The following is a 25,000-nucleotide window of genomic DNA, read 5'->3' as shown; positions in this document are numbered from 1 at the left end:
AAATAAAATAAAGTACCCAAAATAGTAGCAATCGTCGGGGATTAAACTATTTTCTATATATATATATATATATATATGTATTAATTAATATTCATGAAAATAAAATATATATATATTATTATTATTATTATTATATACAAATTAATATGTTAATAGGAACGAAAATGATTATTCGTTATATCGTAGTGTTAATGATATAAAATATACAAAGCAGGGAATGGAACTCTACTTCAATAATTATTTTACTATTAAAAAGATATATGTTTAAGAGACGGTATTAGATATATTATTACACGAAATTTATTCAACAAATGTAAGAAAAGATTATTATTAGATAATTTGCATGCATGAATATTTCTTTTAATTTTCAATTGTCTTCGATATCACTTGATATTGTGTCAAAGTACTAATAATTTCTTTATGAACGACATTGACTATATTTATTGAGTTAGACTCTCTACATTGCCGAAGGGATATTTTAAATAATTTTATTTTATATTTTAGCTTTATGCTTCTATTCATATGCTCACTCAGAAGGTGCTTTCAGCACTTTCTTTAATGCAATAATGAACGTAATTAGGACAAGGGTATGCTATTCCATTGACATTATCCTTTCAAGTATCTAATCGCTCGATACTTATAGTGAAAAGTAATCTCCTTATCGAACGTAATTACTTGTCTTTTAGAATGGAAGGGCCGCGCGCTTCAGAAAGACAGAATAGTGCGGTTTCTTTACTTTTGTGTCATTGTTTCCCACAGGTTATGTCGTCTACTTTCGATTTTCCACTGAATAATTTCAATCATTCCTGCCCCTACATTCTTTATGTCAAGATCTATGTTGTATGATAAATATTAACTTTCATCATTTAATCATAATCACTTAATATTTTTTGTTTCTCTTCTAATGCCCATCTTTCATCGTTCTAACATTTCCAATTAGTGCATATTGTGATTGTGTGTCTCTCATTTAAAATAGAAATATTCGCACAATGTATTTGAATGATCAATTAATCGATCTTAAAATCAAGCTAATCATGTATTTAATATATTTGTTGAATCGAGTAACGTTAGTAAAATTAAAATTAAGTAAAATTAAATATTAGTTATTTATTTGTTATTCTATGACAATTATAAATCGAAAGTTCCAATTTCACTCAACATAAAGATTTTAACTATGATTTTTCGTTGCTGTGAATATTATAAATTTCTATTATTATTTTTATATTTTATATTATATTATATTATATTAGCATAGAGGAAAAGGGTGTTTTGTGCGATTATTGATTGTCATGACGGATCTACGTCTCATGACCTACATTAAATAAGCAATGAGTTATACATTTAAGAGTCTGGGAAAAAGATGTTTTGAAAGTTTTTATTTCCTTATCCATGCTCAATTCAGTTTTAAAAGAGGTTGATGGGCTCTGAACTATCTTCCACCTATATTATTCGAAAAACCTACTGGGGTGCGAAAGTTAGAACTCCACGTTTCATGGAATTTACAGGGCGATGTGTCTTCGATAGACGTTTCTCTCGAATAGTGCATTTCAATCTTGTTCGAAGACAAGCGAAGAAAGAGAAAAAGGGAGAAATAAAGACATTTGAAAGAAGAGGGAGGATAGAAAATGAGAGCATGAGTACGACAATTGATGTAAAATGTATATTTAAAAAGGAAAGGAGGAAAGGCAAAATCTTTAAAACAAAAATGAAAGTCATAAAAAGCAATCAAAAATATAAAAGAGAAAGCCAAAAGAGATAAAACTGGGAGAAATATTTCTTTCTTGATAAATGGTAATCCTCGGTGAATCAAGTCATATAGAAAGAAAATAAAGCAAGAATACGAGGACTCGCCGTTTAATACCTCACAGACGGGTCATTATGTGTGCGAATATCAATAATATAATGACTATTATATTTTCGAGTACTTAATGAAAATTGTATAAGAGTTCACTGGGTTTCATCAAAATATCAAAATATCAAGAGGTTCTTTAGTATAAATAAATAAGCTTTGTCAAAGACATATAGACGATTGCGACGTATGATGATCGTATATCTCTCTCCCTCACACACACACAAACACACACACACACAAACACACACAACTATTATCTTGTTCCTATTTTCATACTCGCACTGCTCTACAATGTCAAACAAATCGTTTATTGTGAATTTATATCGTATTAGATGATCGTTTATTCTTCATGCAGATTTCCCGTCCTCTTTTCGATGGCAAATACGAGTGAGTCGATGTAAATATAAGATGAAAGTTTCATTACGAAGCCAGACCGAATATGTCTGATTACCATTTTATTGCAATGGATCGATGTTCTATTAGAAAGAAGTCGTTTCGTATGTGGTGCAAGAAACATTTTTGAAATTCTCGTGAAAAGAGAATCAAACGCAAAAGAAAGTATTGAAATTTGAATCAATCTTGCATGATTATTATGCTTTTCCTTCAGTTCATTTTTTTTTTTTTTATATCTATCATACTTTTTCCCATATATTTGTTCGTAGACATTTCCAATATTTACCTAATGATTTGATGCGAGTTCATAATATAAAAATTATAGCTTATAAAATGAAAAGTTGCAATCTTGCTAGTTGTATGAAGTACAGTTCATCGAAAAACTTTTGGATACTATATCCCAAATTACAAAGTTTAAACTCTTGTTAATATTCTCTATCTAAATACTATTATTATTATTATTTTATAAAATAGATCAGCTTTTCTATTTATTTGATGTTATATCTGTGTGATATTCTGTGCTTTAAGGCATTAAAATCATCCACAAATTTAAGATTGAATAGGATTTCATCATTATAAGATTGATTTAATAATGAAGAATCAGTAACTGTAATAATAATTCTGATGTAGTTTATGTTAATAATCGTATCATAGATTTTATTATTTACAAATATAATTTAATAGTCAATATAGGCTTTATAAAAGTATATATATTAATAAATATAATAGGTATTAACTAACATTTTGATTTAGGCAATTTTAATCGAGTCCTTATTTAATCCGTTAGGTTTTATAAATTTTTTTTTTTAAATAATGAGACTATTTTTGCTGTTCAAGCGTAGAAAATTGTAACATAGACATATATATATATATATATATATATATATGTAGTTTTAGTTTCCGAATGAAAAAATAAAATTCTGAAAACAATTCTTTTTTAAAACAATTCAATATTCAGCATATCACTTTGTATGTACGATAAAAACTTCCTTTGCTTTATTTTTATTGCTAATGTTCATCCCTTAATATTACTTATGTAAAATTAAATGATTTCAATACATAATTTTTTACAATGCAAAAAAAAATACTATAAAATAAAATAAATCGCCCTATTTTTAGTAAATAGATTTACTTCCACGACTAAGCTTAACTACAGCGCCGATATTTCTCTAAAAATAACTTTCAACACCCATCTAGAAATTCTTAGAGATGATTATTTGAAGGTAAGTTACCTGTTATCTAGGGAACTGAAATATCTAAGTGCGTCAACTGAGATCGCACGGCGACTGAGTTGAACTGCACTTTAGATTTTGCTCGCTAACGTTATTAAATTAATTTTTGCTATTAAAGTAATTGATAATTTTTTGTAACATATTAAGAAATCATTTAGGAGAAATGTTTTTAATTTTTTGAAGCTTTTACATTCATTTTGATATCTTAATTATTTTATGCAACGAAAACATTTTAAAAATATAAAAATGCTAAATTTATTTTCTATTTTTATTTGCATTATTAAAATTAAATTAATATAACTATTTATAATTATTTTCTTGTTATTCATTTTTTTATAAAATAATAAATTATAGTTCAGGATATATTCATTATGTTGTAAAATGATAAACTTCAAACAAAATACTTCCAATAAACTTATTTGTTCAATGTAATACAAATCAACTTTTTTTTTAACGCAATGAAATATCCATAATATTTTATTTCCTGAAAAGACTTCTCAAATTAAATTTAATTTAATTTAAATATTCTCCATCTAAACCATTTATATATATAAGTTTACCAATGTTAATATAAAACTATATTAATCTATATTAATCTATATTTTATTACATTACAAAATCGATTCATAATCTAATATATTTTTACATATATCTAATTTATATTCATAAAAATACTAATTTCGATTACTTATCGTCTAAATTTTCATTCAATTTTTAAAGAAAATGAATTATTTAATTTATACTATATATTCTATATTAAACAAAATATACAAACATTATTTTTATAAAAAAGAATGACATGAAATAATTATATTATGGCTTAGGATTAATTTTTTTTTATATTCGTATCTAGCTAATTCTAGTTGAAGAAAATATATTTATAAGAAATTTTTTTTTTTTTATTTTCTTATTTTTGAGAAAACTATTTCGTATTTTAGTTCTATTAAATACATTAACCAGAGGGAATTATTATTTGTAAAATAAAAATAAAGGATATTATTATTTAAAACATTTTCTTAAACAATAAATATTAAATAATACAAAATAATTAATTTTTATTATATCACATAATTAAATATGTTTTAATTGACAATTGAAATATTGTAATAAACAGAAATAATTGTACATAAATAATCTATAGTTGTATAAATGATTTTAAATATCTTTTCACGCGATAGCAGAGCTTTATTAAATAACACATTCAAAAAGACCTTATCAAGACCATAATCAAATTCTAATTTAAATAATGAGTTATTTTCTGAAGATTTTGAATTATTAAAAAATATTTTTTTACAATGCATATAACTTGAATAAATATTTGACATTATTATAAAGACTAGAAAAAATGTTTACCTCCTGAAACCAATATTTTTTAAAATTAATTTTTATAAATATACATAATCGTAAATTATTCAATCTTTTATATATAAATATAATTCTTTTTCATATTCAAATTTTTATCTTCTCCATAATATTAATTATAATGAAAACAAAAAACAAAAAACCTAAGCAGAGAGCGTAGTTCTTATTCGTATTCGTATTTATTCGTAGTTCTTAAGAAATTTCTCATTTTAAAGGGCAATGTTGTTATAGCAATGTTGTTATAGTTAAATACCTAATAGAAAATTGTTATCGATCAAATAAGCTGAGTATATTAAATAATGGGATCAGCTATTGGAAGAATAATTTCAAATTTATGTAAGATAATAATGATTTTGTATTAGTACATAAAGTTTAACGTCTAAATTATTAAAATCTAAATTATCTATCAGCTACCTAGATAGAACATATCGCTGCCCACGTGTTCTTTTACTGCAAAAATTTTGCCTTGATATGTATTACTGGATGAAGAGACGTTTTTTTTCTGGAAAGTGTCGACTTGTTGGCTACTTACGTCAAAGATACATTTTGATACTCGTGCTGAAGAAGCCATAAAGGTGATCTAAAGGTATATATATATGTATATATATATATATATATATATATATATATATAGGTCCACATAATTTAAAATATCTTTATTTTTATTGTGTGCGAATTTTTTTTCACGAGTATCAATGTGTGTCAAAGCTACTTTTTATTATATATATATATATATATATATATATATATATATATATATATATAGTTATATTCCCTTATACTGCTTTATTACGTAATTATAATTTATGATGTTGCTTTAATTTATTACTTGGTATTTCAGTATAAATATATACACTAGACGAATATAAAATGAAATTTTTGGTTAGAAAAAAATGTCATTTGTTTTTTCTATAATAAAATTTGCTTTCTTACATTTTCTATATTTCGTACCCCTACTCCCTTGTTAACAATATTTGCCTCTATTGTATCTCTACATATTCGACGCATTCTCTTATTTTCCTTAGAGAAAATTTCTTTCAAGATTTCTTTTCTCTCTCTCTCTCTCTCTCACTCTCTCTTCAAAATAATCAGAACATTTTGGCAGTGAGTTATCATCTGGCACCTGTTTCTCTCCGTTTCAACATTTATTTTTTTTTATGCGCGCGAGCTTGTTCCCTGCCTCTTTCTCAAACTTCTTCGCGACACATTTTCTTCGTGCACTTTTTTCTTGTTGCATACGTGTCGCGAATGTATTGGCAGCACAATCTGCGCGAGAGTATAAACTCTTGTTACAAAACCACTAGATATTTTTTTAAAATACTATATCTTGTTTACTTACAATATTTTAACAATTGTGCAAAAGTAGTCGAGATTTTGTTAGAATTTTAGTAAACATAAGCGAGAAATATTATTTATTAGTATTGAATGATTTGATATAATATAAATTTTAGATTATAATGTAATTTAATACAAATTCTCTTATAAATATATCTAGCATTACGATTGATATTTCTCGATTACTCTTTATACCTATTATCAATAAAATCTAATGTCTTTTTAACAAAATAAAACATTCTTTCAATTACATTTAATCATGATTAATTGTTTTATAGTAATGATTCTATTTAATTTACATTAATTTATGTAATCTTTCATCGATCCACCCGACCTTCGGTTAATTGAAAAATAAAATAACCCACATAGTCATTACTTAACAGGATATAAGTTAAATAGTAGTAAAGATTTAATATACACGGATTGGCGACTAATTTAAACACATTTGTAAGATAAAAGATATACTCGACATTTTTCTAGATTTTTATCGAATTTAATTCTTAGAGATTATGGAAGAATTAATATAGATACCGGTAACCATACAGATAATATATTAATAATATATGATAAATAATAATAAATAATCAATTATTAAAAAATTTATTAAACAATTTTCTATCGTATGGATAAATGAAAAAGCTTTATTTTAAAAGATATAATACAACGTGCTGTAAGATATTTTATTATTATTTATTATATTTATAATGCCACAATACTTTTAATATTCTAAATATTCTATCACTTACATTACCTATAATAATATTGTATTAAAAATCCATGCATATAAGAAGAATTTATTGGTTTTTATAGTAAGCGTCACTTTTTATAGTATTACATAATGTTTTAATTATAAAAGACTTGTGTAGGAGAATAAATAAATTTCCTTAGTGAAATTAATGAATAGAAAAACACTAACCTTATTAAACTGTAAATATAGATTTTGATAGTCGAGATATATTAAATATTTGTAGATCTATATTTTAGTACGTTAATTAGCCATTAGAAATAATGGACAATAGTTTCCCATTGAAATAAAGCTGATTAGGTCAATTGATATTGAGATGTTGCAGACGAGGGAAAAGGATGATTGTAGGTTTAAAGCTCTCTCCAACTATCTATCGAATACATTTCTGAGATATTCTCTAAGAAGCGAAAACAATTAATAATAATTTACGAAAGAACATTCCCAGACTTCGCAATGGAATATATAGCTCGACATATATAGCATAAAATAACAACAATAGTAATAAAATAACAGTTTAAATACGCAAATCGAGATCATTCTTTTTAATAATCTTAACTTTATTATAAATATGTTCGAATTTGTATTTTGATTAGCCTTTAAGTATATAGAAATAATAATTTTAAATATTTTTAGATTTTTCTATTATAAATTCTTGAATAAAAATATTTTTGTTTTTATATTTAACGTTACATTTGTTGAATTCTATTCAGAATAATTGTTACTTTCTTAAATATAATTGTATCATTTACGATATTATGTAAGATGTAAATCTAAATTGATTGTTTTATATAATCATGATATTTATAATTTGTAGTAAAAATTTGCTTCTACATTTTCCTGGTTATAAACGGAGAATATCAATGTGTTATGATGATCATATTTCATATTATTATGGAATTTCGAGATCTATTATTGTGTATTTTCCGTAACATATTAGGTTAACATACAATAATTTCACTATACAATTGTATTATCCGTTTTAAAGCTAAGGTTATTAAGCAGAGCAGAGTATTTTGGTAAGTTCGCGGCTCAATTCTCACTGTATTTACGTTAATTAGCCTTACACCGCGTTAATCTAGTATTAAACGATTAAATATTATGATTCATATATGTATTATGTATTCCTATTTACATTATCCTGTACATACAAAATCTTGCAAGTTTAAGTTATTGTAAATTAGTAAGTTGATATATTTCTTTATAGCGTTAGGATTGTAATAATAAATGTAATAAATAAAATTATATTTATAATATTTAACTTAATACTTAATCATCCGAACTAACCATCTATTATGTCACAAATTTTATGATCTATCAAATCAGCTTATAAATAAATTTTAATTATTGGATGTATAAACCTGATGCTTGACTTTCAACACATATTTAAATATAAATAATTCACAAAATAGTTCACATACTTATCTACATAATTTTATTCACATCTTTATTATTCATTGTTTATATACATAAGTATATCTAGATAATTAGTTAATATACGTTGAAAATTATTATACGTCGTATTCTAAATTTATATGAATTGCTTTAATCTAGACTATAAATCCATTAATTAACCATCTGAATTTTGAAAAATAATTTAAAGAAAATGTATTCAAGTAACGCGTAGAATGTTAATAAAGATTTTTGTGTATATATATATATATATATATTTTTAATACAATATATATATATATATATATATATGCGTTGCAAGAACATCGAATGCTTCCATTATCATTTCATTTTAATTGCGTGTTTTCAATAATGAGTTATATAATATATATAAACACACACACACACACACACACACACACACACATATGCATATATAGATTATATTAATATATTAATATATTAATAAAATGTTAAAAGTCTTTCTTATTGAATTGTTCATTAAAAAAAGTCCCCTAAATTAAACTTATCCGTTCACTTTATATTTACGTATAAACATATTAAATAAATGATTTATTAATAATAATATATATATATATATATATATATGTATGTATGTATTAGATGTTTTAAAAAGCAGTTTAAAATACTTCGCTTCCATATTGGTACGCTTGATGGATTACTGTCCACCTCGCACTTCAAACTGACGGACATCCCCTCGACGATTGGAATTCCAAAGCCTGGTAAGCGTGTCATCGTGAACGACGGCATATCTGTGAAGAAATATTGAATGAATTATAATAAGAGTAAAAACCTTGTTTCTTTCAATATTATTACGAAGAGTCACTACATTGTTTACTGCTAAATAATTAGCTTAGCACTGTAGAATATCAAATCTCATAGAAATTATATTATTTCTAATTATCGTATCTCAAGTCTCATAAATACAATTTCGATAAAGAATTATGATCAAATTCATGTTTGCTAATAGTGTATTCATGGTTCTCTTGTCATTTATTAAATTACGTAAATCCATTCGATTGTACGCTATTGTAAGTTAAATGAAATAAACGAAAATTTTAATCGAAAACATCGTAAAGAAGTACCATAAATTATATTTTAAATAATGATAATGATATCATTTTATTGGAAGTAAGAATATTAATCGAATTATTAGTTAAAAATTTTGCTTATTCAGTAGCTTAATAGCCGATAAATTTACAGTGCCACGAGAAAGAAAATGTTAATCGCCAGACTAAATGGAGCGGCTACTGTCATGAGGTGGAAACATTTTGTATTGAAATAACGATACAAGCGTAGCAACGTAAATATAAATGTAAATCTGATGGAGACAAGAATTGTGGATGAAGGGAAGCTGTATATCGTTTAAAAAAAAAAAAAAAAAATGGCCCAAGTCTAGTCTCAGGTATCCTGAAGTTATTCCTCGAATATATAATAGTACGTAGAGCAAAGACAATGCAGGTTTAATGAAAGCTGCATCTTCGCCATCCAACTTCTTCATCTTTACGTCACTCGCTTGTTCTGGAAACAGTACCAACGCGTGATGTAAACACCGTACAAAGCGAACAATGAAGCACCCAAGTGTCCCACAGACCCCGATTGCCTAATGAGAAGTTTAAAGCTCCTGGCCTATCTCTATCCCTATGTCATTTTGTTCCTCCCTCGAAATATCCTATTTTCATTTGGCGGTACGCCAGTAAATAGTTTCACTACTAGCATTAAGTTCCTACCACACAGACATCACCGCCATCAGAAATATTGCGTCCGACAAGTGTCTTCTTCGTGTGCCATCGCCGCCTCTCAAATTTACACATTTTTCCCGCTGTTTTCTTAAGTATTTTACACAGATATATTAATTTGTCCATTTGACATTTTTTGTTTGTTTTAACTCTTTGTTTATTATCATTTTTTTTTTTTACTATTGACTTATGATTACTTTAAAGTGTTACTGATTTATAAAAACTTTTTGAGCTATTTAGATATTTTTAAATACTTAAAGTAAGGATAAATAATTGAAAGGATACGCATCGTAAACGTTACAGTGCACGTTAAACATGAATTTTAACTGAGATAAACATTCGATTAACAATTTTTCTTTTTTAAACTTTATCAAATAACATTTATTTATTCGTATATTTTGAATTCAATAAACATGTTTACTAAACATGTTTACTTTTAACAACAAATGATAAGTCATTCGTACTCTTAACGAATAACTTATTTACATATATTTAAATGTATAATGTATTAAATTTTATGATATCTTTTTGTTAATTATCTTTTAATATAATTGTACGTTTCAATTTTTATCGGCGAAATCTAATGAATAATTGTTAATGAATAATTCCAAAGTATAATAATATTTCATAGCGAAAGAACTTTTTAGAATTAAGAATTTGTTATTTATTATCCAATTACTATACCAAGTACAGTGAATTCTTGAAATAATATTTTTATAGATTCTCTCATTGAATAAGATGAATTTTCAATACATTACACTAGGAAATAGAAGAAAAAAAATTTAAATCTCTCTTAGTAAAATAATTTCAATTCAGGAAAACTCAATTGTGTTTACAACGGACTACTCGTCGAATAGAAACTGAATTATTGGACGCATTAGTGCTGAAGTAGACGGTAAACTAGATGGATTCGAGTAAACCGGATATAAGTGTGGACAAAAGGGAGGAGGTTCGGAATGAGGTTTTCTAAAATTTGAATTTTTAATCTTAACATAAGAAAATTAAATTTTTTTAAAATTAATGTAAACTTATGTTTTGAAGTAAATTGTTTTATCTGTAAAGTCTTTGGTATATCGTAATTACGTCATTAAAAGAAGCTATTAAAATAATGTAATTTACAATAAAACATAAATTATCTACTGTTTTGAACAATTTACTCGGATGAAAAAAATATTAAATTTAAAAATGTATTTATAGTACTAGGGATGATTCACAAAGGTAAAGTTATTCTTAAGAGGAAAAATATCTTATATTCATTCGTGGAAACTTCGCCGATGCCTGAAGCGACATCTTTACAGGTTTGTCAAGTTTTCTGGAAAAACTTTGTAATCTTCACTGTGGTCATGCCACCTGCAACTTCTTAACGACATCCTGGCTAAAAAGTAAAGAAAATCGCTCTCTGCAGTGGAAAGTCAAAGATAATTAAGACGCTAAAGAATGCAAAGGAGATAAAAAAGAAAATTAGAAAAAGTAAGACATATATACGTAGAAAGAGGCATAAAGAGGGTTAAGGAGTTTCTTAATCTGAGTTTCTGTCGAAAAGCAATAATAAAAACTTTTTAAAAAAAAAAAAAAAAAAAAAAAAATTTTTAAAAAAAAAAAAAAAAAAAAAAAAGTTCGGCATAGAAAAATCGTAATATTTCACAATTAATAGAGTGTCTTTGTTATTGATTTTTTGCAGAAAACGCTGGAAGTACAATTATAAGTATAAAAAATAATTGATGAGAAATATGTATGTGAATAATATCCAAGAGAGAGAGAGAGAGAGAGAGAGAGAGAGAGAGAGAAACAATAAAAGTATAACAAAGAACAAAAACAATCATTAATTCTCTACTTTCACTGCCTATTCTTGTCGTATAATACGTTTTAGTCAAGTCTTTTTTAAAAATAAAAATAGAAATAGAGGATAACGTTATGTTAGTGTTAAAACAGAATGCATCCTGCCTCGGTCATATCTATTAGAATATCAATTTATAACTTTTCACAACCTAAATCGTATGCATGCATAATGAGAAAAAGTATAGTCGAGCGCACATTTCTTAATTGACAGAAGGAAAGTAAAAAAAAAAATAAATAAATAAATAAAAAAAAACTTTATTATTTAGTTTAATACTGTTTTTAAAAATATTCGCAATAAAATTTGAAAATTATCATGTTGTAGCCATATGTCAATCTAACTTTTCACTTACTCTTTTAATGTATTATATCTCATGCTAATTTTTTATGTATTACTGCTAACTCTTTTTTTAATTCAGTTTCTAACTGATTAAAATATTCCATAAATATATAATTATTGAACATGATTTTGTATTCGATAATCATCGTTAATTTATGCAATTTTTTCAAATATGGCCATGTCTTGTCGTTGTGCAAAATCTCGTACATACAAATCAATAATATCTAAATAATAAATCTATTTCTAACTTTCCATTTAGAAACTTTTTATTATTTTTATCACGTATCTTGAAATATTTTTATGTAGGATTACTCTTATGTAGTATAAAATGAAATCTTCACTAAGCGCCCGCGCAAGATGAGTATCTTTACATTCAAAGCTTATAACAAATGTCTTTAGATAATAAATTCTTTAAATATTACTTCGATTTACGGTATTTCTCGAAAATTAAAAAAATCATTTAAAATTTAAATAAATTTGTGAAATTGTCAGTTGTCAATCGAATTTTAACTAAAATTAAATATTTAATCTATTTGAGCAATCGAAGTTTAATTAGAATATCTTTCACTTCTATCATTGCATAATAACGAAACGGTGTTTTATAAAAAAAAAAAAAATATTTGTAAAATACTAATACGTATGGATTTCCAAATTCAAAATTATCTTATAAATATAAAGTTTTTAAACAATATTTTATCTCGATTAATGACATTAAGTTTAATGCGTTAATATATATCGTAATGCTCTCCCAATGAAATATATAAGTATAAATTAATATATCTTTTATATAAAATCAGCACTTATTAGTACGAAAGTTAAATGGTTAAATAAAAATAAAAAAAATGTACTGAACTTTATCGCCTTAATTAAATCAAATAATGAAAGCATTTTATTAATAAAATTTATTTAAAATAACATTAACTACTAATAAATTATAAATTGATTTTATGCCATGGTAGTTTCGATTATTTTATCTAAGAATAATATTATCTCACTTATCTCAGTTATCAATATTTTATCTCAGATTGTATAAATATTCTTTGTAATCTTTTATTATTTCCTTTCTGATAAAGTGACAATTATTTACATTAAATTATTCTATAAGAATTATATTTTCGTGTAATTATCACAATACTTATTAGTATAAACTGAAAGCTTTTATTTTACCATAAATCGAAATAGCATTTTCAAATTTGTTTATATTTTTCGCTTACTTTAGAAAAATGCTACAAAAGTAAAGTAGACAAGTAATTGTGGATAATTTATCGTAAAGTACAAAGTAATAGTAAATATACTAATACGAATGTTCATATTCATGAAAAATTTTATAGGAATATATAGTTCTTGACAGCCGCTTTAAAAGAATTCACATGAACTAACTTAAATGTAATTTAATATTTTTCATTAAATATAAGAAGTAATTACATCTGCATTTTAATAATTATATTTTCACGTCACTTATTCACATTTTATATATTTTACAATTAAGTCACTCTAAGTAATACCATATTTTGTAACAATATATCATATAAAAAATTTTAATATTACACATTACTGTCTGTAAATGACTTTTTAAAAATGTATTTTGCATTAAATAAGATAAAAGTAACAAAGTCTATGTAGATTCTCTTTTGTTATAAATTCTTGAAATAGTTTTTCAAAACTCTTTTTTCTTCATAAAAGTTATACTTGATATCTCTTGATTTTTCATTTTTTCGAACTTCCGTACCATTTATGTTTTTCTCTACTTTATGTTTTATCCTTATTTTTTTTTTCTTGTGCTGTGCGTCTCTGTGTGTGCATTTAGAGAGAAAAAAAAGAAAAGGGCAGAGAAAAGAATATATTTGGCATGCTTCTGTATGGGTAAATGGAAATTTTTGGTGTGGTTTACTTTAATGGAACTGTCGTTTTACTCCTACATAATTTTGCAATGTAATACTAATTACTTCCAGCTAATAAACAAGTGTGAGAGGAGGGATCAGATGTTACAATGTTACATTGTCGAACGAACGGATGGATATACGGTCAGTATTGGAAAAATTTTATCTAAAGGCAAAAGAGAAGTCGACGTGGAAAACGCGGGGACAAAACATTCGGCTTAGAAGAAAAAAGCTAGAAAGTCTTCGAGAAGTTGTTGTTTGAATTAGGTGTGGTCATTAATGCTAAAATTAGTGTATGTCGGTACGCGAATAAGAACAAAAAAAAAAAAAAAAAAAAACGAAGAAAAGACAAAAACGACAAAAACAATTGTGTTGGATAAGCATCAGTTGAAGTGTCAGAAATCTCTTATATGATCCAATAACTCCATCTCGTTTTAAATTCATTTGCATTTTAACAGAATACATATAAGACAATATTTTTTATATTTCCTCTACTAATCCTTACTACTAATCCTTACTACTTCCATTTTTCTTTATATTTTACCTTCTTCTTTTATTTTTTCATATATGTATTTCAGAATCCATCTAGCTATCTCATTATATTTTATGCACTATTTTAACAGCGCATTCAATGACTTCCCATATCTTAAACAATATGGCAGTGCAAAATATCAAAATATAGAATTGATAAACAAAATTGTTTTTTATATGAATACGATAAATTTGCTTTCGTAGCTGTGGAGTAAAAATTGGAAACGATAAGATACTCAAAGCTTGATAAATTTCGATAGTTTAACTTATTTAGTGAGTTTTGTCTGATTAGTCCATTAGTAGTTCATTCAAGAGCTCCACTCGCAAACATAAAGCAAATTTCTCACGAACTCTTTTCAGGAAAGAATAAGCTTAAGATATTTGATGTGAAAACGTGGCACAAACTTATCTAAAATTGGATAATTTTTACGTAACACACACACACACATATATATATATATATATATATATATATATATATATATATATATAATATTGTAGAATACGTATATTTGATCTTCCGATACCCTTTACCAACGATCCCTTTTACTGCAATTCCATAGTAATGTCGTGACAGAAATTTTAAATCATCCGCCCTATCTTGTTTCCTTTTATCATTCTTCATCTGTAAAATAATACTATTTCATTTTTCGTTGATGCTCGCAATATCCAACAAACATTAGTTTGCGTTTTTTATTACTATCATTATAATTGAGAAGTACAGATAAAGTCATTTTACTCATTTTTCAAATACAAAGTCAAAATTAAAATGTGAATATATAGTTTTACGCTTGAGTGATAATTTACTAGATGATTGCCATAATTTGAAAATAGCTGAAAAAAGTAGCAGGTAAACAATTTTATGAACATATATAAAATTTCTTGGGAATGTAAAATCGGCTTAGTAAGTTTACACACAATACAGTTAATTAATCTATTGGACTATTAAATATCATAAATTTTCAAACTCATTCTAGAATTATATGATAAAATCTGTTATTTATTTATTTATTATTATTATTATTATTACTATTATTACTATTATTATTATTATTATTATTATTGATCTAGAGCATTGTATTATCAAAATGAATGGCCGTGAGCTGTATACGCGTATATCCCTTAGAGTACGTAACAAATCATTATGGAAACACTGTCAATGTGTTATTTCGTTTAGAAAATTTCATCGGACTTGTCCCGTTATCGTCAACCAACCCTATCTACTATTCACTCGCGCCACAATTTCAAATATGCACTGAGCGCCCAAGACGTATACTGCGTTAGTGCATGGAAATGCACCTGGAGACCTTCGTGGCCCACTAACGATTCACATTCTGTATAAATCTGAAATGCAAATGAAGAGGAACGAGGCGCGTATATCGGATCCCGAACATCCTCGCACATCCGCTGAAAGCTTCACCACCACAGCCACGCTCTACAGTGCTTGCATACACTCACACTTCCGCTTCTTCTTTGCCCATATCCTTGGCTACACTTCACACAGTTCTACGCCGTTAAAACGTATTTCCAATAGTAATGCGCTTACATTCGACGATCACTGCGCTGCGTATTTTATTTTTTTTTATGAAAGGTTGGCGAACAAATGCGATTAAAATGCTCAGGAGCACCACTACTAATGAATATTACGAAAATTCAAAAACAATATCTGTAATATTGAGTAAAAACAACTTTACGCGTTGTTTTTCTTTTTCTCTAGAAATTCGATATTTTAGTATTTTAGTATTTCACTAATTTTTAAATAATAATACCCATTAAGAATCGTTAGTTTTTGCGATAGGAAATTGCGAATCCGTTCACGTTCGATAAAAATAATTTTCCTTGAATAAAAAATTATACTACCAGTAGAGAATACAGAAATAATTAAAACATTTATTTATTGAGTGCAATTTGGTTGCAGAGAATTTATATTGAAAATTTGTTTCTATATTTGTAGAAAAGTACAGAATTTTGACTAATAATTTGGTTAAATTTCTATTACTAAAGAATATCGAACTATTTAATTCAATTTTCTTCAGATTAAGTCAAATACAAATATCTCGTATACTGTTTCAGGGATTGATACTTAGATATTTCAGGCGTTTTTTTTTTTGTTTTGTTTTGTTTTTTTTTTTTGTTTTGTTTTGTTTTATATAACATCATTATCAATATAATCAATATGCTTTTATCGTATAATAGAAATAAATTAAATTGTAATATTTAATAGTGCGGTACTTTTAAATTGCATTATCTAAAGGTTAAAAATTTGTCGAATTAATTATAATATACATCCATGGCTTTATATCCGTACTTTTGTTGAAATTTTCTTGAAAATTTTAATTGAAAATATAAATTTTAATTATTGTTGAAATATTATAATATGTATAAAATAAATAGTACAGAAGATCTAGATTCAAATTTCTTAAAATATCATATTATTTCATTACAATGTGTGATACATTGTATGTGTGGATAAAATTATTGATAAGATCTTATTTTTCAAATAAGCAATTTCATTAAACTTCATTATAACAGTATAAAAGATTTATTTATATGACTTATAATGCATATTTTCTAATTATACTTTTGATTTGCCTGTATGAAAATTGTAATTGTATTTATATATTTTTTCAATCAATTAAACATGAATTGCATCGTGTTGTTTGAGTGAAATAATTATGCATGAAAAAAACCATTGATAATCAGTTAAAATGATTTCAAGTCAATTACATCTTACATGTTTCCAAGTGGAATTTAAAATTCAAGTAAAATGAGAATGCTTTTAGGCATAAAGTATCTTCAGTTTAAAACTTTTCTCATTATCATATTTAAATTGTACTACATAAATTTAAAAATATATTCTTTTTTTCCTCCACGAGCAACTCCTGATATATATATATATATATATATATATATAGTTAATTGTTAAAGCTGATCTGTGGATATTTATGTTTTTTTTTTAATTTTATACAAATTTATACTGATAAATTTATGTAAATATAACATTGTGTTATATAGAAGAAGATAAGGTTCGATCAAACATAGAAGTTATTAATATTTTTCCGGTCTAAATGATATATACAATATAGCAACATATCTGCTTTATAAGAACTTTCCAAAATACATATTTGATAAAATCCTTTTCATACGTTCTCATAACTCTTCAATTTGCATTAGAATGACATTGAAAGATCAGAAAGTAAACTCATCTAAATATTACAATGCATATAGATTAATATTAACGAAGCTCCCTCAAATTAAAGAAAAAGAATGAAATTATCGTAATATTAATACTCAAGGAGAGATAACACAGCCATAACAGCCATAAGATATATTTTGCCACCGCAAGCATAAAAACTCAATTATCATGCATACATCTTTGGCTTTTCACTGAATTCTATTTACATCCCCACTACGTAATATTTGAATTTGCGGCCCGGCCCGCGTGCACGAGTGCCCTGCATGTGTGCGTGTGGCATGAAAACTTGAGGAATGAATGCCACGTATGTGCCCATACACGCGCGAATAACCACGTGAACACAAAGCACAGGTATATGCATACTAGGCTGGATGAAGCTTTAAACGAAAATACCTTTTGCAGTCGCATGGCTATTCGTACGGAGAGAGCTTGTGATGCCACAACGACGAGTGCGCATAAATTCTTGTTATCTGTCCCTCTGCTAGTGTCCTTAGACCAGCTTTTCCGACGCACCAGAGAATTATTCGAGCTTTAATCCGTCGCCCATTTTCCTCGAATCCCATGTGCTGCAATTCACTAGACCCTTTTCTCCTTTCCCCCATTCTCCTACTCTTCATCTATCTGCCTATCTAACTCAGCTTTTACCCACTGCTCTTTATGCGGTCGATTTTCTAAACTTTTCTTTTCATTCAGCCAAGACTACAATCAAACGAAATTACCATAACACTATCAATATGAGACTAAGCTATACAATCTGAAAATTTTCTAATCAGAAAAAGGTAGAAGCAGATAAACACACAGATAGAGAGAGAGAGAGAGAGAGAGAGAGAGAGAGAGAAAGAGAGAGATACGAGCTATTGACCTATAATTATTACTATCTCTTGCTTTATAATTTAGGCATTTACGTCTCTATATTTTTATACAATATTTAAGAATATTTTCTATAGAATATATTTTCGATATTTCATTTTAAAATCTTCCTTAAATAATTAGTCAAAAATAATAATAATTGAAAGATTCGCCAAGTATCATCGTTGTAGATTGATCAGTAAATATAAAATAATATTATCGAGGATTAATTAAAAATAATTAAAACAACTAACGATTAACTAAAATAATTAACAGGCATTAGCGGTAACGTAATTATACACGTGAGGAACATATCGAAATGAGATATAAAATTCAATTTTAAGTTTATAAAATGTGCGGAAAAAAAAATTTAAATAATAAAATATATGATTAATATAAAAAGTTTAATTAAATTTGAAAAAAACCGTATATTGTCAATGTTATCTTTCAATTCGGATGACTTGAAACGATCATCCATCAAGTGTTTAAAAAGTAGGTTTAAAGGAGTTCAATAAGATTTTTCATCTCTTACAATTTACAAATAATTCCAATTAAGTTAAACATTAAATTTAATAAAAGCTTATTCTTATCATTAGAGATATATTACTCAATTATGTTTTTATATATTCGTAAAGGTAACATATTTTCAAATATATATTCAATTTCCATCAATATTTACGATTGAAATTGAAATTTAATTTATGCGATGAGAAATCTGACTTACTTCTCTTAAAAAATAAATGTATATTTGCCACATGGAAAATTGCCAAATGCACAATTTTTTTTAACTTAAAATTTCAATAAAATATAGTGGCTTACATTGGTATAAACATTTATATGCTTTATAACTTCGGTATAAAATTTGAAATTTAAATTCTAATTAAATATATATGTCAAATCAAGTATTATATAATTTATTATTATAGAAATTTATAATTAATTAAAAACTATTGAATGTTAGTTAAAAATAAATTCTAAACAGTGATATAATTTAATGAATATGAGAAAAAAATTTATATTAGTTTGTCAAAGAATTTGTATTGAAAAAAATACTTACAATATTAACAATATTAAATTTTATTTTTTATTTTTATTTCTTATTACGTTTAAATTATAATAATAATAATTGTAACTTAAATGCAACAAGATAACAATGATGATAATAAAATATATAAATTAAAGTTATAATCAGAATTTAATTACAAGCATTTAAAGTCTCATTAAAGGAAATTGTACAAATACAATAATAGCTTGCATTTTATTGACAGCCTCACAAATATAAGACCTAATATAGTAGAAAAAAAGAAAAAGAAAATGAAAAAGAAAAAGAATATACGAATATGAATATCGTATTATTACGATTAACGTAAGCTTTTATCATTCCATAAGCTTATTGAACAAAGTTTTCGATCTAATTAAAAACGATGAATGCAATTTGTTTTGTGTTTTATACTTATAGTAAATGAATTGACGAATAAATATAATTTTTTATTAAATTATTTTCACCCATTGAATCCTACAAAACGATTTGTATTTTATAAAAGTTGATGGATCAGCATAGCTTTGACCATTTATTTACAGATTTGATTGAACTCTTCTTTAAAGATTTCGACGAATTTCAGAATTTATCGTTCGTTTTATCATAAGATATACCGAATGAGTTTGTAAATGTAGCGTACAGTATTATTTATCTTCTTGAGCCAGGTCTTTTACAAAATTTTGTCTTTATTTATAGCTTTTATATTATATGGTATTTTATATTAAGTAGACGGAGTTCGGTTGTCAGTGAATTTTAAAAAAAAAAAATGCTTGCTTAGCTGCAAAGAAATCAACACGGATGCGGCAGGATGTGCGGGACAAAAATTACGATCTTCACTTTGTCGAAGCTCTTGCGAAGTGGAACTAGTTGTATAATAATAAAAAAAAAAAAAAAAAAAAAAAAAAAAAAAAAAAAAAAAAATTTCTGTATCACTGTATAAAGGTCGTTGGAAATGGAAAGAAAAGATAGATGCTGAAAAAATCGATTGTGAATAAGTGTGTGTGTGTGTATGTGTGTGTAAGAGAGAGAGAGAGAGAGAGAGAGAGAGAGAGATAATTTACTTAAGAAGTAAACGAAACGCGAAATATTTTGAAATATTTTTTCTATATAAATGAAAACACGAAATGATGTAGCCATAAAGAATCAATAAGGCATCGAACTTATTTTATTATTTTATTTTATTTCAATGTTTAGCTTTCCATGGGCTGTTTGCCACGCGCAACAAGCTACGTTTGAATACTTATTTTAACTTACACGTGACTTCATATTTACAGAAATTTCGCATAATAGAGAATACAATATTTTTCTCTCTCGTTATGTTAATACTATAAATCTGAAATTAAACGAAAAGATAACAATAACAACAACAACAACAACAACAACAGCAACAGCAACAGCAACAACAACAACAAGGAAAAAGAAGCATCTTCTCGATATAAGAAATAAAATGAACGAAGAATGTGGAATGAGTGAGGACAGTAATATTTCAATGACTCTTGGCATGAAAAAAATCTTCAAGGAAGAGGTGCTCGAGCAGTATGGAGTGTATGATTGTTGTTATACATGGCCATAGCATTAACAAGTTACGACATATATTCATGAAAGGTGAACTATCGAGGGGTCAAGAATATTTGGAGTGTATTCAATATTAATAAGTTAGGTGCTTTATCCTTGCAACTCCTATGTACCAGCATCGTTCAATTCAGGCATATTGTTGGGCAAATAGGCACGCTCCCGCACATACATAAGAGCCATGAATATTCGGAGCGAAATCGGTGGATTAAATTCGTGGATTAAGATCGACCTTGGAATTCGCTCTATGCGCGGAATGAATTTTCAATAGAGAATGAGCGGTGCCTGTGGCGAAGGTTCAAGTCGCTCGGATAAGGCTCACGTTTATGGTGGGTAAGCCATGCAGTTGCGCGTGCAGTCTTGCGACACTTCCAATTCCCTTTCAACGTCCACCGTTTGCTCTTCTCGGGCGAGCGAGCGCGCTAGTGACTGAGGACAGTAGCGCAATTGAAAGTATACTTTTGCCAATATCTATTCGGTATCCAAATGCGTTTGGCCAACGGCGATTTGGAAATCGGTAATTTGAAAGGATGGGATCGCTGTTTTTAATTCTCTATCCAAATTGAAACTAAATCTCTTATTTGAGGAATTAATGCTTGTCGGGTAGTTTGTGGATGCTGTACAGCTTTTGGATTTTTCTTTGAGGCGTGTTGCAAGTTATTTTAGCTCAATCATTAATTAAAATAATTAATTAAAAAGAATTAGAGCTATGGTGAAAAAAATTGTAGGGTGACTGGTGATATAGATTTACTTAAAAATTGGACGTCTCTTTTCTTAAATAAGAAAAATTAAAGAATGAATAAGTGGAAATTTTTTAATTTTCTCATTAAGAAAAAGGTAAAATAATAATAAAATTTAAGAATTTTCTGTTTGTCGGATAAGAGATAGATGATAAGAAAGCTGAGTGGCTACGTAACAGGCATTGGTCTATTTTGGCTCGGAGTCAACTTTTGCTAATCTTCCTTGCTAATATAACTTCCTTCGAGAGCATTAAACAGAGAGAGATAGATAGAGAGAGAGAGAGAGAGAGAGCGATAAAGGGGCGGGGAGAGGAAGGGAGATATGTAGTGAAAAAGAGAGAATCGTCTCATCTCCTTCCATCACTTACGTTAAAGCGACCGATCCAAAACAGAGCGTCGAAACCTTATGGAAAGCCAGTAAATGCTCCAATACTCACTCAAGTACTTTCATGAACAGCTTTTCATCCACTACTGTTTTTCTACTTCTTAGCTTCTTTACCAAGTCTCTGAGCTTTTGTCTACGGAAATATGAAAATATCTTTTCTGTTTGGCTACGGTTCATACTTCCGCATTATAAAAATCGTTCTTTTTTTTCCTTTTTTTTTTTATCTCTGTTGCTCTAAGCTTCCATGTACTTAATTCATCTTTTTCTATTATACTTATTTTATACTCCTCTCTCTCTCTCTCTCTCTCTCTCTCTCTCTCTCTCTCTCTCTCTCTACCTACCTACCTACCTACCTACCTACCTACCTATCTATCTATCTATCTATCTTCTTTCTTTCTATTTATTTGGCTCTTCTGCCGAGGAATTTAGGTTAATGCAAGTGATGGCCGTTAAAGTCAGTAAAACCTCCTACTATTTTCTTTTTTGTGTAACACAGTTACTCTACATGCTTCTTTTTCAGTTATCTTAATCATAAAATTGTATAAAGCTTACTCTCATCTTTTTGCTTTATTTACAATAAAACGAGAAATAGTGATAATATAAAATTAATTAACTCCATACATTCTATTCAATGAAACAAATCTGTGTTCAAATTTTCTACAAATTGATTTTCTTTCTACTCTAAAATGACGTAATCATAAGTATTTATGAAATTTATTAAATGTAATAATTTATCCATTGGATCGAAAATTCTATACGGATTTTATGTAATTTATAGATATTTTGAATATTAACAATAAAATACCTAAAATTTCAATTTAATGTTTAATATATTTATATAATTATATATTAAAATAATTATATAGAATTTTATACTAAAATAAATATTTGTTGATACCCTAGTAACGGATTTAATGTGAGAGTAATTCAAAAATAATTTGAAAGCAACGGTATACATTACTTATTAATATTAAGATTTTGACAAAGAGACTTGTAAATTGATTATATAAAGTGAATATTAAATAAGAAATAAGAATATTTATGAATTATGAGAATAAGTGTGCTTACTAAAAACAGAAAATTTGTTGAAACTCTAAAACAATCAAATATTTAAAGCAACATACTCTCATTGCAAATATCGAAAATAAAGAATTATATTAATAATATTTTTAATTATGCCTTTATAAATCGTTCAGAAATTGTTTTAATATCGTATCATATTGATAGCAACGTACATTAAATTAAAGATTATTTTTAAAATTGAATTTGTTCATGAGACTGGCTTATAAGCATAAATCAACGGCAGTTTAACGCAAATTTGGTAATAAAAATAAATTACAATGTGCCTAGAAATAGTCGTCGAATCGAAACATTTTTTAGCGCCTTCAACATTCGGATAAACCTTCAGAATAGGAGAAAAAGTGCTATCGTAGGAAAAAATAACGTCAAATATGCGTGAAATATTATAGAAATAATTTGTGAAACCGTCGCACAGAAAGGAATAATATATGCAATAGCAATTACAGCAATAACGCCAGAAGTAATATTAGTAGAAAAGGGAAGTTTAGGGTGAACAAGAGAGTAGTAGTAGTAGTAGTAGTAGTAGTAGTAGTAGTATATTAGTAGAAAAGGGAAGTTTAGGGTGAACAAGAGACTAGTAGTAGTAGTAGTAGTAGTAGTAGTAGTAGTGGTAATAGTAACAAGCTGTCGCCGATGACTCATGGAAACTCTTCTCGAGCAATAGCGTTTCCTCCTCTGGTCTCCTCTTGCTTTCTCCTATCCACTGCGAAGCGAAGCTTATAAATCAATTACAAGTCCCAACACGAGTACCGCCACCATCGTCGTTGCTACTGGTTCGCGGCCTCAGTGAAATGGCACGTACTTTGCGAACAACTTTCGGGTGCTGACGTGATCGGCAAACCCATATATATATATATATATATATATAGGTTTGCGTGCGTGTGTATACACATTTGAATCGGCGAGCCTAAAGAGGCAGACTCTGAAGAGAAATGAAACGAGAATGTCAATAATAGTGATTCCGTATCACTCAATTCACATAGATAACTCTACGTACCGAAAATTCCCCTACGATTCATCTATTTTTCATTTTTCATAGCTTTTCACTTGGAGCCGAGAGAAAGTTGCTCGCTTTGACAAGATCTCTTCTAGGAGAACATGGATAACTAACCGCTACGAAAGTAATTTGTACTATATATCTATTCCAAATATGCGCAACACAATGCTGAAGGTATAGGATTTCATTGACCTCCTCGTTCTCTTCGTTGTAGTTGTAAGAGAGATTCTCTAGTGCCGGGGGGTTACGGAAATCGGTTGAGAACAGTGCTTGGGGCTCGGGGTTGGATTTGAATATGATTGATTGAGTGTGTCGGAGCGAACGACGTGAATGGCGTTTATGAAAGCCGCTGAGCATGTATGAACTATTCGTGTACGTGTGATAGAGAAGGCGAGAGAGAGAGAGAGAGAGAATCCTGAACTCAACTTAGACCTGTCAACGGCGAGTGAGCCCCTTAAGTAAATTTGACGACAAACTAAAGGGAAAG

General features: G+C 27.3%; 1 protein-coding gene across 1 annotated transcript in view; it reads right to left on the bottom strand.

Annotated features, from left to right (window-relative positions):
* Positions 1–25,000, bottom strand: part of tei (irregular chiasm C-roughest protein teiresias) — a 176,196-nt gene that overhangs the window by 51,529 nt on the left and 99,667 nt on the right. The window contains exon 5 of the mRNA XM_011496163.1: positions 8,959–9,081. Within this exon, the coding sequence (XP_011494465.1) occupies positions 8,959–9,081 (123 nt within the window). The remainder of the gene's footprint in view (positions 1–8,958; positions 9,082–25,000) is intronic.

Source organism: Ceratosolen solmsi, unplaced genomic scaffold (genome assembly GCF_000503995.2).
Source record: "Ceratosolen solmsi marchali unplaced genomic scaffold, CerSol_1.0 scaffold11, whole genome shotgun sequence".
Taxonomy (NCBI): domain Eukaryota; kingdom Metazoa; phylum Arthropoda; class Insecta; order Hymenoptera; family Agaonidae; genus Ceratosolen; species Ceratosolen solmsi.
The sequence above is the reverse complement of the archived record's forward strand: the minus strand, read 5'-3'. Positions and strand labels throughout refer to the sequence as shown.